Source organism: Sinocyclocheilus anshuiensis, unplaced genomic scaffold (genome assembly GCF_001515605.1).
Source record: "Sinocyclocheilus anshuiensis isolate Anshui unplaced genomic scaffold, SAMN03320099.WGS_v1.1 scaffold140, whole genome shotgun sequence".
NCBI lineage: Eukaryota > Metazoa > Chordata > Actinopteri > Cypriniformes > Cyprinidae > Sinocyclocheilus > Sinocyclocheilus anshuiensis.
Genome location: NW_015554147.1, coordinates 372,373 through 385,855, shown reverse-complemented (window position 1 = coordinate 385,855; position 13,483 = coordinate 372,373). Strand labels below are relative to the sequence as shown.

The 13,483-nt window shown below is 35.4% G+C and overlaps 1 protein-coding gene and 1 long non-coding RNA gene across 8 annotated transcripts in view; one reads left to right on the top strand and one right to left on the bottom strand.

Moving 5' to 3' along the window:
• LOC107670614 (uncharacterized) overlaps window positions 1-211 on the top strand; it is a 2,032-nt gene extending 1,821 nt beyond the window's left edge. The window contains exon 3 of the long non-coding RNA XR_001632104.1: window positions 163-211. This is a non-coding gene — a long non-coding RNA (uncharacterized LOC107670614). The remainder of the gene's footprint in view (window positions 1-162) is intronic.
• Window positions 1-13,483, bottom strand: part of LOC107670612 (nectin-1-like) — a 249,801-nt gene that overhangs the window by 70,465 nt on the left and 165,853 nt on the right. For all 7 annotated transcript variants that reach the window (XM_016463255.1, XM_016463260.1, XM_016463256.1 and 4 more), the window contains exon 6: window positions 5,943-6,090. In XM_016463255.1, coding sequence (XP_016318741.1) covers window positions 5,943-6,090 — 148 coding nt within the window. The remainder of the gene's footprint in view (window positions 1-5,942; window positions 6,091-13,483) is intronic.

Genomic DNA, 13,483 nt, shown 5'->3' with positions numbered 1-13,483 from the left:
GCTCCCGGCGCCTATTTATACTATAGTCGCACCGGTAGTGACGTCATGGCTGTCGCCGGCCAACGAGTTGGTGTTTCTTCAATGTATGCTTCAGACACGGGTCACGACAAGGCGTTCCCCATAGCACCCCCTAGAGGACGCAGTTCGAAGTTCCCATGAAAGGGAAACACATTGCAGCCAGCTGAGACGATGACCCACCAGGCTGGAGGAGATGGTCGGCTTCACACGACACCACTCAGTGTCACTAACTGAATGTAACTTACTTGTGTGTGCGCAGAAGAAAACTGACTGCTGTGGCGTAAACTCAGGATGTCTGATAGTTTTTCAGTGATCTTAAAGTAAAGCATTATACAGGTATGCCAAACTTGGGAACCTTTATTACATGGGTTCTCAACTCTGGCCCTTACTTTAGAGTTGAGATCCGACCCTAATAAAATACACCTGCACAGGCTAACCAAGATCTTCACGATTACTAGAAAGTTACAGGCAGGTGAGTTTGATTGAGGTTGGAGCTAAATTCTATAGGAAGTGGACTCTGAGGGCTAGAGTTGAGAATCCCTGCCATGAATGTTTTTATTGCCTTATGCTGCTTTTCATGTCAGACATAAGAAAAATTCTCACTTCATTTTAAATACTTATGTTAACCTTATGCACCTCAGATTGGATCTGCCTGCACAAACACTGTTTTAGACAACTGTGACAGGCACAAAATTATGCCTCACTAGTTTGTGGAGTCCTTCGGACACAGAATAGCAATGATACAGTGTCTTGTTCCCTACTCAGTGAACCATGGTTACATAAGTAACCTGAGACGTTATTAGTACTTATCAGTACTTGTTATCAGCCAAATGAAGTACGGAAAATTGTGAACAAACAGGGTAAGGTTTAATGGTAGAGACTCACATGATGTAATTACTTACAATTGTGCAAATTATGTGTGCAAATCAATGGTAGACAAAAACAGAACATATAAGTGTATAAGTAAATAAAATAAGTTTTTATACTGTAAACAAGATAATCATATATCCAACGAGGTTGGAGGCAGCGATGCCGGTGGCACTCAACTTTTTGCGTCAGGTAACGTTAGTATGGATCAGTGTTAATTGTTAATCATCATCAGTGACAAATTACATAAATTACGGTTCCTTAAAAAATTTGCTGAGATTATCTCGGTACCATATCTACTTGGTTTGCATCTGTTTCTCCAGTATGACAATTTAACTGGTCTTTACTGCAGGGCTCTGTACACTTTTAGTTCACTGCTCAATGCAACGATACCGGATGTCTGATAGTTTTTCAGTGATCTTAAAGTAAAGCATTATACAGGTATGCCAAACTTGGGAACCTTTATTACATGGGTTCTCAACTCTGGCCCTTGAGGTCCACGTTACTGCAGAGTTGAGATCCGACCCTAATAAAATACACATGCACAGGCTAACATCTCCAGTATGACAATTTAACTGGTCTTTACTGCAGGGCTCTGTACACTTTTAGTTCACTGCTCAATGCAACGATACCTTCAAAATGGCGCCTCGGTGACATCACACATAATAAACGCACGTGACTGACAAAGACTTTTCAAAGTGAAAGTAGCCTTGTCACCTGACCTGAATACAGCGCCCTGATTCGCTAAAATGGACTTATCGGCTTCTGCTCAAAAACAACAAGGGCGCTTGTCGGCTTCTGCAGTAAAACGTGAACTCGCGATGCCTTGAAAGTGGACAAAACCGTCTTTTTTGACAAAATGTGTTTAGGGTTCAGATCGCGCTATATGTGGCAATCAGCTCTTTTTTTTTTTTTGAAAGTGGCATTTATTGGTTTTTGCAAATGAAAAAAAAAAAAGTTAAGCAGTGCAGCAGGTTTGTTAAAATATTGTATAATAATAATATTAATTCCAAACTGAAATATCAAGCTTTCAAATCATAAAACAAAATGGCAAGGATTTTGTGAGAGTCTCTCAAATGAGCATCATAATTTCATCACTAAGGTAATTAAGAACTCGGGTGGATACTGTGCCAGATTTCATACATCCTCACACTGGTTTGCCAGGGCGATATTCCCATGAAGAACAGAAGCCAACACTCTCCTGTGATGGATGAATTATCCTCTCAAAAGGACAGATTACCATTAACTTTAAATATCACAAGTTAAATGGGGATAAACGGCAATATGATGACTTTCTGATGCAAGTGACTCAATATGGGTTGAAAGTGAAATTAATAACTATGTTTCAGTGTTTTTGAACTGAAGCATGACTAAAGACGTTGTAAATAGGATCCATTCGGGAAGCAGTCAGGCTGTGTGAGTACACATCTCCATATGGCTGAGAAAGAAAGCCATATGTTCACACATTCATCTCCCAGTGTTTATATTTTATATGAGGGCAGTGGCCACATTGAATTTTGCCCAGCTCACTGAGCATTCTGGGAAGGATCTCAGAGGGAAGACTTAGCTGGAAACTGGTTGCAAGTCCTGTGCAATATGTTTCAGCAGTCTCGGCTTCACAAATTAGAGAAATATTGTCAGGACTGAGTTACCCAGGACCACATCAGGTCAGAAGTCAGTGTGACATGATGCACATATTGCTGACCAACTCACAATCTGGAAAGATTTAAAATGATAAATGATCAAAGTGATAGTAAATGACCAACCTAATTTTATATTTGACTATGTTTTTGTTATTGTGCAGATTATGGTCACATCAGTGCTCAACAACAGTGCAGATGAAAGCACCCTTGGGTGTCAAAGAGGAAGAAAAAGTGGTTGTTGAAGAGGAAGAAGATGTCATGGGAAGGTGTTTTTGTGAAGTTTTCATGCATGTCAGCAACTCATTGACATGTTTCCCCCTTTTTTTTTTATAAGCCTGCAAAGCCACTGGAACATTTTCCCATTTAAAATATCTCCACTCCTACTGAATTTCATTTATAAAGTTATATGCCATAGACAACATCCACACAAATCAGTGTAATTTCAGTATGCAGTATGTATCTTTGTAACTTACTCATATTCATTTATTTTATGCATTAGTTTAATAATTGCATTCATAATTTCAATAATTTAACATTTTATTTCAGTAGTCCACTTTAGACATTCTAACTATAACTATAACTAACTTTAAGTAACTCTGCAACTGCATGTCAACTACATTTCATTAGAGTAATACATATTAATAATATTACTTAATATAATTAATAAGTTTCAATGTAATTTTTACGATTACTGCACAATGATTTTTGAGTATTTCTTCATTTGCAATTGCAATTTGGGAAACAGTCTGCAATTATAAGATAATTTGTACAAATTCTAGACTCATATCTAAGTTTTAATTCTCATATTAATAAGGTGATAAAGTCTTCATTTTTTTTTTTTTTTTGAGGAACATAGCTAAAATTTGTCCTTTTTTAAACCAGAAAGATGCAGAAAGATTAATTCATGCTTTCATCTCAAGTAGACTTGACTATTGTAATGCACTTTTTACCGGTCTTCCACAAAAATCAATTAATAGACTTCAGCGTATCCAAAATTCGGCAGCTCTAAAAAAGAGAGCATATAACATCAGTTTTAGCTATACTGCACTGGCTTCTTATAAAATGTAGAATAGATTTTAAAGTCCTTCTTATTGCGCATAAAGCCCATAATGGGCCCACAATTATATTGCCAGTTCTCTTGTTAATTTTACTCCATCAAGAACCTTAAGATCATATAATACAGGTTTATTGGAGGTTCCCAGTTCTACAATGAAAAAAAAAAAAAAAAAAACTGGTGATGCAACCTTCGTAAACTATGCTCCAAAATTATGGAATACATTACCATCAGATATTAGGGAAGCTAGTATACTTTGTATTTTTAAAAGGAAGTTAAAAACTACAAAAAAATAAAAACAAACAGAACCACAGCTTATCATTATTGGTTTCTAACAAATAGCCTTCTCAACTCTAGATACTGCCAGTCACTGTAGATCATCAGGGCCAAAGTTTTCGGTCTTTCTGAGTTTCCATGTAGCCCTGAGTTTTGTGAAGTGTGTGCTTAAAACCGTTGACTGTCAAGTGTTCTGTTTATTTAACATGTTTTAGGATTTGACAGGCTCTGGTGCTAATCTGATGTGCCTCCTGCAATCAGCCCTGATTGAAACACCTGCTTCTCAAACTGAGAAATGGACAAATCAGGTCTACATAGCAATCAGGAAGCCTCTTTAACAAATAGGTAACATGCTCTTAAGCAATCAAGTGCATCCACTAACAGCAAAATGAGAGATGCATTTATAAATGCTTCTTTTCTGAATATTTTAAGTGTGATGACCCCAAGGTTCTTCTTTCGTTAGGGTATCCAGAAGCCCAGCATGATGATGGGATGATGCAAAGTAATACTTTCAGAAACAGCTGCTGAAGCCTTACGTTCACTCCAATTGGGTCGCTATAGCATTTTTGGAGTGTAATTCTTCTTAATGACAATGACAAGGCTCTGCATTACCGAATAATTTACAGATAGTTTAAATAAACCTGCACAATCACAATCAATTTTTATTTTACAGTGAAATATTACAATAGCAATATTTCTTATTTTAAAAAAAAAAAAAAAAAAAACTGGTGATGCAACCTTCGTAAACTATGCTCCAAAATTATGGAATACATTACCATCAGATATTAGGGAAGCTAGTATACTTTGTATTTTTAAAAGGAAGTTAAAAACTACAAAAAAATAAAAACAAACAGAACCACAGCTTATCATTATTGGTTTCTAACAAATAGCCTTCTCAACTCTAGATACTGCCAGTCACTGTAGATCATCAGGGCCAAAGTTTTCGGTCTTTCTGAGTTTCCATGTAGCCCTGAGTTTTGTGAAGTGTGTGCTTAAAACCGTTGACTGTCAAGTGTTCTGTTTATTTAACATGTTTTAGGATTTGACAGGCTCTGGTGCTAATCTGATGTGCCTCCTGCAATCAGCCCTGATTGAAACACCTGCTTCTCAAACTGAGAAATGGACAAATCAGGTCTACATAGCAATCAGGAAGCCTCTTTAACAAATAGGTAACATGCTCTTAAGCAATCAAGTGCATCCACTAACAGCAAAATGAGAGATGCATTTATAAATGCTTCTTTTCTGAATATTTTAAGTGTGATGACCCCAAGGTTCTTCTTTCGTTAGGGTATCCAGAAGCCCAGCATGATGATGGGATGATGCAAAGTAATACTTTCAGAAACAGCTGCTGAAGCCTTACGTTCACTCCAATTGGGTCGCTATAGCATTTTTGGAGTGTAATTCTTCTTAATGACAATGACAAGGCTCTGCATTACCGAATAATTTACAGATAGTTTAAATAAACCTGCACAATCACAATAAATTTTTATTTTACAGTGAAATATTACAATAGCAATATTCCTTATTTTGTTTTTATTTAGTATTTTTATTTTTTTATTTAATAATATTACAAATAAAACAATACAATTATTATTATTATTATTATTATTATTATTATTATTATTATTATTATTATTATTATTATTATTATTATTATTATTATTATTATTATTATTATTATTATTATTATTATTATTATTATTATTATTATTATTATTATTATTATTATTATTATTATTATTATTATTATTATTATTATTATTATTATTATTATTATTATTATTATTATTATTATTATTATTATTATTATTATTATTTATAGTCATATTATTAATATAATTTAATGTTATTTATAGCCATATTGTTATTAATTACAAAAGCAGTAAGAAGAGATTTGTTTGCATTTTGCTTTATGATTTCACTGAAATCCCATAAACAAGATCCCATAAACTTCTGTTCAGTGCTTCCGCTGTGTTACTGTAGATTGATCCCTGCTGTAAGCGATTTCATAAAGTGATGGGGACAACATTGACCATGGGAAAAAAGTGCCCACAATCAGTGTCACCTGTGAGTGAAGTACTTACAGGTCGTTGTCTGTTTCTGTACGGGGCTTCTGTCCTCTCCTGTACACCATACATATTGTGGCCACTACTCCTACAATCAGACCGGCCACCACCACAACTCCCAAGATACCAACAATACCGCCAGGAGGTCCCTGTGGCATCGGCTTTTCTGCAGGAGAAGAGAAAGAAATAGCATCATGAATTGTGCCTGATTCATCCCACCAGGATTAAACAATCAAAGATTCAGAATCATAAATATAAGAGGTCGCATGCTGACGCACCAGCCGACCACAGATAATGAAAACATCACTGTGTTTCATTCCTGCATGTTAAGTCAGCATGAAGAAAATGCAGTGTGGGATCTAGAATTATTCACTATTTAATTGTTTATACCTTTTACTCAGATACACTAATTAACCAACAATTAGGCCTAATATTGACAACAGGTTTCACTATGGAAGCAGCATGCCAGTCAATGGCTTATAAGAGACATGATGGTTGAGGTCAGAGCTTAAAAGGAAAGTTATCTAAAAAATGAACATTCTGGCATCATTTCATTGATAGAATATTATTTTAGGACATTTTGCTTAAAAATTACAAGGTGAAAAAAAAGAAAAAATAAACATATGCCTACATGTCATTTTAAAGGCATGCATATGACTTTCTATCTTGCAACCAGGGTTGTGCAAATTGAGAATGTATGCAAACTGAAAATGCACGCCAATGCCTACTAGAGCTTGAACTGAAATAAGAAGTGGATTGGAAGAAATTCATCATATAATAAAATTGTTGGAAATCAAATGTTTGTTTCATGTTATAATGAATAATTACCTTTTTTTTATTTATTTTTTTAGGTGAACTATTCTGGTTTTAATCTTCTGGTCTTCTATTATTTTTCAAATCTTACTTTACGAGACCTTACTGATGAAAAAAAAAAAACATTGTCAGTTTTACCTGTGCATTACAAGGTAAGGTGAACAGGACACTTTAAGTCTGTCTCAAAGGTTGTGAGAGGCTACATTCTCACAACCTTTGCGAATGAGAGCAAATATATGTGCGAATTTCAGTCGATACTGTTGAGGTTTGAAGGTAAAGAGGTTTCTTCTGTAATCCTTGCATCAGGGCTGAAAGCAGCAGTTTCCTTTGTATTTCAGCAGATACAACTCAGCCTGGAAACACAAAAGCTGCAGTGCAGTGATCTCCACAGGCTAATATCAGCTTCTTGCTAGATTGAACCATTAATGTTTACCTAAGTAACTAAGGTTGTTTTAGGACTGCAGTCAACCAACCACAAAAATATTGTATAAAATCTGCTAAAATAATCATTTTGTTTATTATTATTTTTTATTTTTAGCATGTGGGCTCAGCAAAAGTGCATGAACTTAGGTGCTCCCCATGAGAGCACTGTAATTTAAGATGTTAATATGTATGCAGAAATGCCAGCAAAAACAATCAGACTTAATGCATTCCAGCAAAAGCACATTCTCACATGTAAACCAACTGAGCAGCTGCTCGTGGGTGTTAAGCCACTGGTTTTTTTTGGCAGACTATTGGGGCAAATATGTTCAGAAGTCTGCAGCAGCTGTTGCTGACTTTATGATTGGCCTCTAGTTTGTGTCAAAAACAGTCAATGTTGGCAGCAAATGTCAACATGGTAACCGATGTCAGGGGTATCTCATAAAATTGGTGCAGTGTGACTAATGGCCAGCAGGGGGTGAGAGCGTTCACGGTGGCACCATATGTGCTACAATCAGTCACATGTCATAACTCATCTGCATAGACTAGACTACCCATCCAAATTATGCTCAGACGTGCAACACTTGATACAGCAGATTACAGAATTATTGTAGACAGGAACAGGCCAAGAAATGTAATATAACTGAAAAACAATAAGCAAACGCTCTTTGTGGCTTCGGTGCTATTTTTCTAACGCTCATGTCATAAATAACTTTCAGTTCTGCCATTTAATGGTATTCTGGCTTGTTTTGCAAGACTTTTTTTGTGCTTCCATGGCTTTCTAGGAGATTGTGCTGTCATATACTGAGTGCCGAGTTTGATCGATTTGCTTGTTTGATTGATTTACATACAAGTGCTTTTACAGCCAGGAATATTTTATTGCTCAGTGGTTGATCTTTCATAGTTTGAAAGACTTTATGGAGGTCTCAGCTGTTTCATTGAAATATCAAATTTGTCTGCTTTCAATAAAGTTCATTAAGGGAAATAAAAAATGGATGTAGGCCTAAATGTGAGACATTTTGACATAGAACGAGTATAGAGAGCTATAAAATTAAAACGGTTGCACTGGAATAATTTGATGAGAAATACTGGAGAAATACTGGAGTCTGAGACATAATTGACATCTATTTGTGAAACACAAGAGGAGAAAAATGTGGGATTAATGAGGTGTTTTTTTTTTCTGAAAGATGAAAAAAACTGAGAAGTAGGACGATTGTGTCTCTCTATTAACCTCATCGCTGTTTAAAAGAAACAACTTAGATATTAAAGAGATCTCATTTGTAATTTCTATTTCCTGTGGGAGTTCTAACTCTATTGGTTTGAAATAAAAGACTGCAGCTGAAGTGAATTTCTCTTTGCAAGTCTAGTTACTAACTCAAGCTAAGAGAGACGTTTTTACATATACAGCTATAAAATTAAAATGGATAGCACAGTATTAATTTTATGTGAAATACTGGACTTCATATTTATATGTTTTACTTTTGATGGCAGAATTTGGTATCTTGGCAAATTTGAGCACAGTTTGATATATTATTTATATATATTCTGAAACTCTAGAGGAGAACTGTGGGATTATTGGGGTGTAGAAAAAAAGTAGAAAAAAAACAACTTTCCATTTGCTTTCTGTTTAATCTCATTGCTGTCTAGAATAAATAATTGAAAGATTAAAGAGATCTCATTTGTAACTTGTACTTCCCATGGGAGTTTGAACACTATTGGTTTTCAATGTAAGACTGCAGTTGAAGTGGATTTCTCTTTGTACTGTGACAGACTCTGGGGTAGAAGCCAAGAAAGACATTTGGATCTGATATTGTATGTCCAGAAAAGAGTTTTTATTTTATTTTCAACAAGTAATCGGTATGTCCTAAAATGTGATATGAAAAAAAAAGATATGTTATGTAATTATATGACTATCATTGTTGCTAAGAAAGTGTGGATCTGTCCTAGCATGAATCAGTATTTTTCTTTAAACTCTAATCCTCAATTACTGGCTGATCCAAGATTATGAACACGGATTTATAAAGTTTCATCCACGCCAAAAAAACGTATGCATTCTCGCTGATTCAATAGTGCTAGAAAACAGAATAATGCATTCTCATGAATCTTTAACTGTTGAGTACTCCATCAAATATCAAGGCACAATGGCTCAGACTCACTTCCAGAGATCCCCAATTGAATGGCAGAGCAGCATTAGGATTCCGTCCTCAAACAGAGTCTGCCAACCTCAATAAGCAAAACCTAGCAAACCTAGGGCAGAATCAATGGCTGCTCCCCTAGCGCTGCGAGAATCTCTAAACACTTTCAAGACTCTACTGAGTAAGAAGCCTATCTATAGCCACAATGATGTCTTCATTATTATCTGACCATGACTGTCTCTCCCGACAGGACGAAGCTTCTTTCCCAGGGTTTTTTTCCCCCGACAGCCTCTGATCGCTTGGCTAACTCTCTCTAGAGCACAATGACGGACATTCAGAGCACCACTTCACATAAGAGCGAACAATGGCAGTGCAAGCCTCCACACCTGTAAACCGCTCACACTTTGTGCTTCACACTCAGCGTGGGCAGTGTAAGCAATTACATGTCACTATGGGACGACTACTTTTGGGGCCCGCGATGACCTCAGGTGCTGTGATGCATGTGGACTACTTAGAAGACGAGTTGTTTGAAACCTCCAAATGGCGGACAAAATACTTGCCACTTTCCACAAGTACACAGTGCTGTCTCCTCTGATATTTTTAAAAGACACAGACCAAAAATGACCATTAAATATATAGGCATTTGATATGTTTAAAAGGCTCTACTTTTCATGCATGGTTGATATTATGTAATTTAACATATCTAAAAGGCCTCACAACAAAAACTTGCAACACTTTTAAAAATGTGTACAATACACTGCAGAGAAAAGAACTGTGATTTTCTGGGCTTTCTCTGCTAAAATATTGGGAGTGTTCCACCAAGTAGCCAATCAGAACCTGAAATCAAAAGCAGTTTGGAATGATGCAATTAATTCATGCTGAATTATCAATGCAATGCAAAATAACGTGCAGAAATACTTGCCACTTTCCACAAGTATGCTACGCATTTGTGTTCCTTGGATATTTTTAAAAGCAATGGAGGCAGAAAGCAAGTTTTTGGTGTGAGACCTTTTAGATATGTTAGATAAACAAGTACATAACATTAACAAAGCATGGAGAGTAGAGTTTTAAACATATCAAATGTCTTTATCCCCTCTTAAAATTGTTATTTTGGTCTGTCCTACTTCATAGGTCTTCACAGATCTCAATTGAATCAATCAATCAAAACCATAAAACGCTGTCAAAATTGTGATTATATACATATTTGCTGAATGCTTGATTCTGATCATTGTAATTGGATGCACTTATTTTCAGTAAAAAAAAACGTGGACTCTTTCAACAGCTTGATGGGAAATAAAATATTTGCAGGTGTATTGTTTTTGTCAAGCTTGACCATTTGATCCTGTTACTCAAGCTTTTGAGAAAAAAAAAAAAAAGCTATCAATTTATTTAGAAAATAAATGTCCAGTTTTGCATTTTTTTATTCTTTATTCAAAGTGTCACTAATCTGCAGATCATTTTAAGGCAACATATTGAGAAAAGGGGCATAAAGGATAAGAAATGCATTTCTTAATAAGGAGAAAGACGTTGCATGTTAGAGCGATAAGAAGAAAGGGCTTTCTGCTATGAGTTTTATTCCCATAACTGTAGTTGCACTTTGGGCCTGCTTTCCATTGCCTTAATGCAGCAGTCAGACACAATTCTGTGTTACATAACACAAACACACAATGAGGACAAGAATAGGTTCAAAATGCAATTTTCCTTTTATGGATCAGAGCCTCGGATACACTGCAGAGAAAAGGACTGTGATTTTCTTTTTTTTCTCTGCTAAAATACAGGGAGTGTCTCACCAAGTAGCCAACCAGAACTTCTAAAATCAAAAGCATTTTGGAATGATGAAATTAATTCTTGTTGAGTTGTCAATACAATGCAAACTTATTTTATTTTTAATAACAGATTGCTTTCTGTTTTTTTTTATCTCTTTTTTCTTTATGATTCAATAAAAAAAAATAATTTTAAAATTATTGTCTTAATCATTTTAATCTTTAATGTTAAAAATATATTATTATTATTATTATTATTATTATTATAATTATTACAAATATAATAAGATTATTATCATCATATCTGTTTTAATAGTAATTTGCACTTGATTTTGTTAGTCACAAACAAAATAACTCTTTACTGTTAAACACACCTGCAAACTTTTCCTCCCTTCAAAAAATAAACTTTTCTCTCTTTCACATGAGGAAAAAAAAGAAAAGAAAAAAAAAGGATAAAATCACTAAAGTCCAGTTAAACAGAGAGTTGTACAGCCGTCGCCCAGAAGGCTGAAATGACTCTGTCATCATGGCGAGAGATGGAGCAAGGCCTTGTTACAGCAATTCTTATTAATCACCTTGTTCAAGACCTAGCTCCATGAGGGATGGAAAAATCGATCCAGTTCTCAAAATGTATAGCTAAGCATACAGAAGGAAATTCCATTAGCCCCTGCAGGACGATGTTACAGTAGCAAAGCCATGCATGCTGGAACATTCAATTAAACTCGGGAACGCACTGCTGGGAGAGGGAACACAAGGATATATTAAAACATATTTTAGACTCAACATTTTTCAATTTAAACTTTAAGGTATGGTCCTTTCTTTGATTAAATTGCTGATGATCATGCCCAAGGAACTGGATTATGGAACACCTGTGCTTCAGGTTTGAAGATGTGAGATATTAAAGAGACCATTTTTTCTTTTTTTATGAGATGCCCTGTCTTATATGGTACCCAATAAGGGACGACCCATAAGAGGGTTACTGATATGATGCTCATTTCTGATGCTTATCTCTTATTTAACAATACATTAAAGAATATATTCATACATACAATGACCTCTTCCATATACACACACACACACACACACACACACACACACATTGGGTATAGATAAGAATACCCCTTTCAAATAATCTTTGCTTAAAGATTGCTAATAAATTGCTTTGCAGCCTTAAATGAAGACAGACACAGTTTTTGTTTTACTCAGTGCAACTTATAACATCCAAGTCAAAGATCAAAGATATAACACCAACATGAAAAAAATAAAATAAATAAATAAATAAAATATATATATATATATATATATATATATATATATAATTCATTAAGAACAAAAAAACTGAATCACTGATTTGGAAAAAAGGATCACCCCCTCCTAAAAATGACTTGTAAATTCAAGGACCTCAAAGAGCTTTCCACGCTTTCACTATCCGCGCTGAAGCTGAGATCATTCGCCAGCTTAGTGAAACAGTTTGCATGACATTACACGTCATATCCTAATCTCACATGTCTTGTCTTTACACATTCCGGAAAATCACTGGCAGTGTGAATGGTTCGAGCAAAATCAAACCATCCCGGGACAAATCACGGGACACATTTTCCATGTATTTTCCGGAATCTGTGTGAAAAAGGCTAATGGGGAGAAGGTTTAGTGTTTCTCTGCAGCAGGGACTGGAGCACTTGTCAGAATAGAAAGAAAAATAGATGGGCAAAATACCATCAAATTCTTGAGGAAAATCTGCTGCCCTCTGCCAGAAAGTTGTCAATGGGAAGAAGGTTTACCTTCCAGCATGACAATGACCCAAAGCACACAGCAAAACTGAGCACACAGTGGTTGAATGAGGCAAAGGTGAATGTCCTTGCATGGCCTAGTCAGAGCCCAGGCTTAAACCCCATTAAAATCTGTGGAATGACTTGAAGACTGCAGTCCACAAATGCCCACCATCAAATTTAACTGAACTTGAGCAGTTCTGCAAAGAAGAGTGGGCAAAAATCACTAAAGTCTAGATGTGCAAAGTTAGTAGAGACAGAGACATATCCCAACAGACTAAAGGCTGTAATTAAAGCAAAAGGAGGTTCAACAAAATACTGACACAAGGGGGTGATACTTTTTCCAAATCAGTGATTTTAACAATACATTAAAGAATATATTCATACATACAATGACCTCTTCCATATACACACACACACACACACACACACACACACACATTGGGTATAGATAAGAATACCCCTTTCAAATAATCTTTGCTTAAAGATTGCTAATAAATTGCTTTGCAGCCTTAAATGAAGACAGACACAGTTTTTGTTTTACTCAGTGCAACTTATAACATCCAAGTCAAAGATCAAAGATATAACACCAACATGAAAAAAATAAAATAAATAAATAAATAAAATATATATATATATATATATATATATATATATAA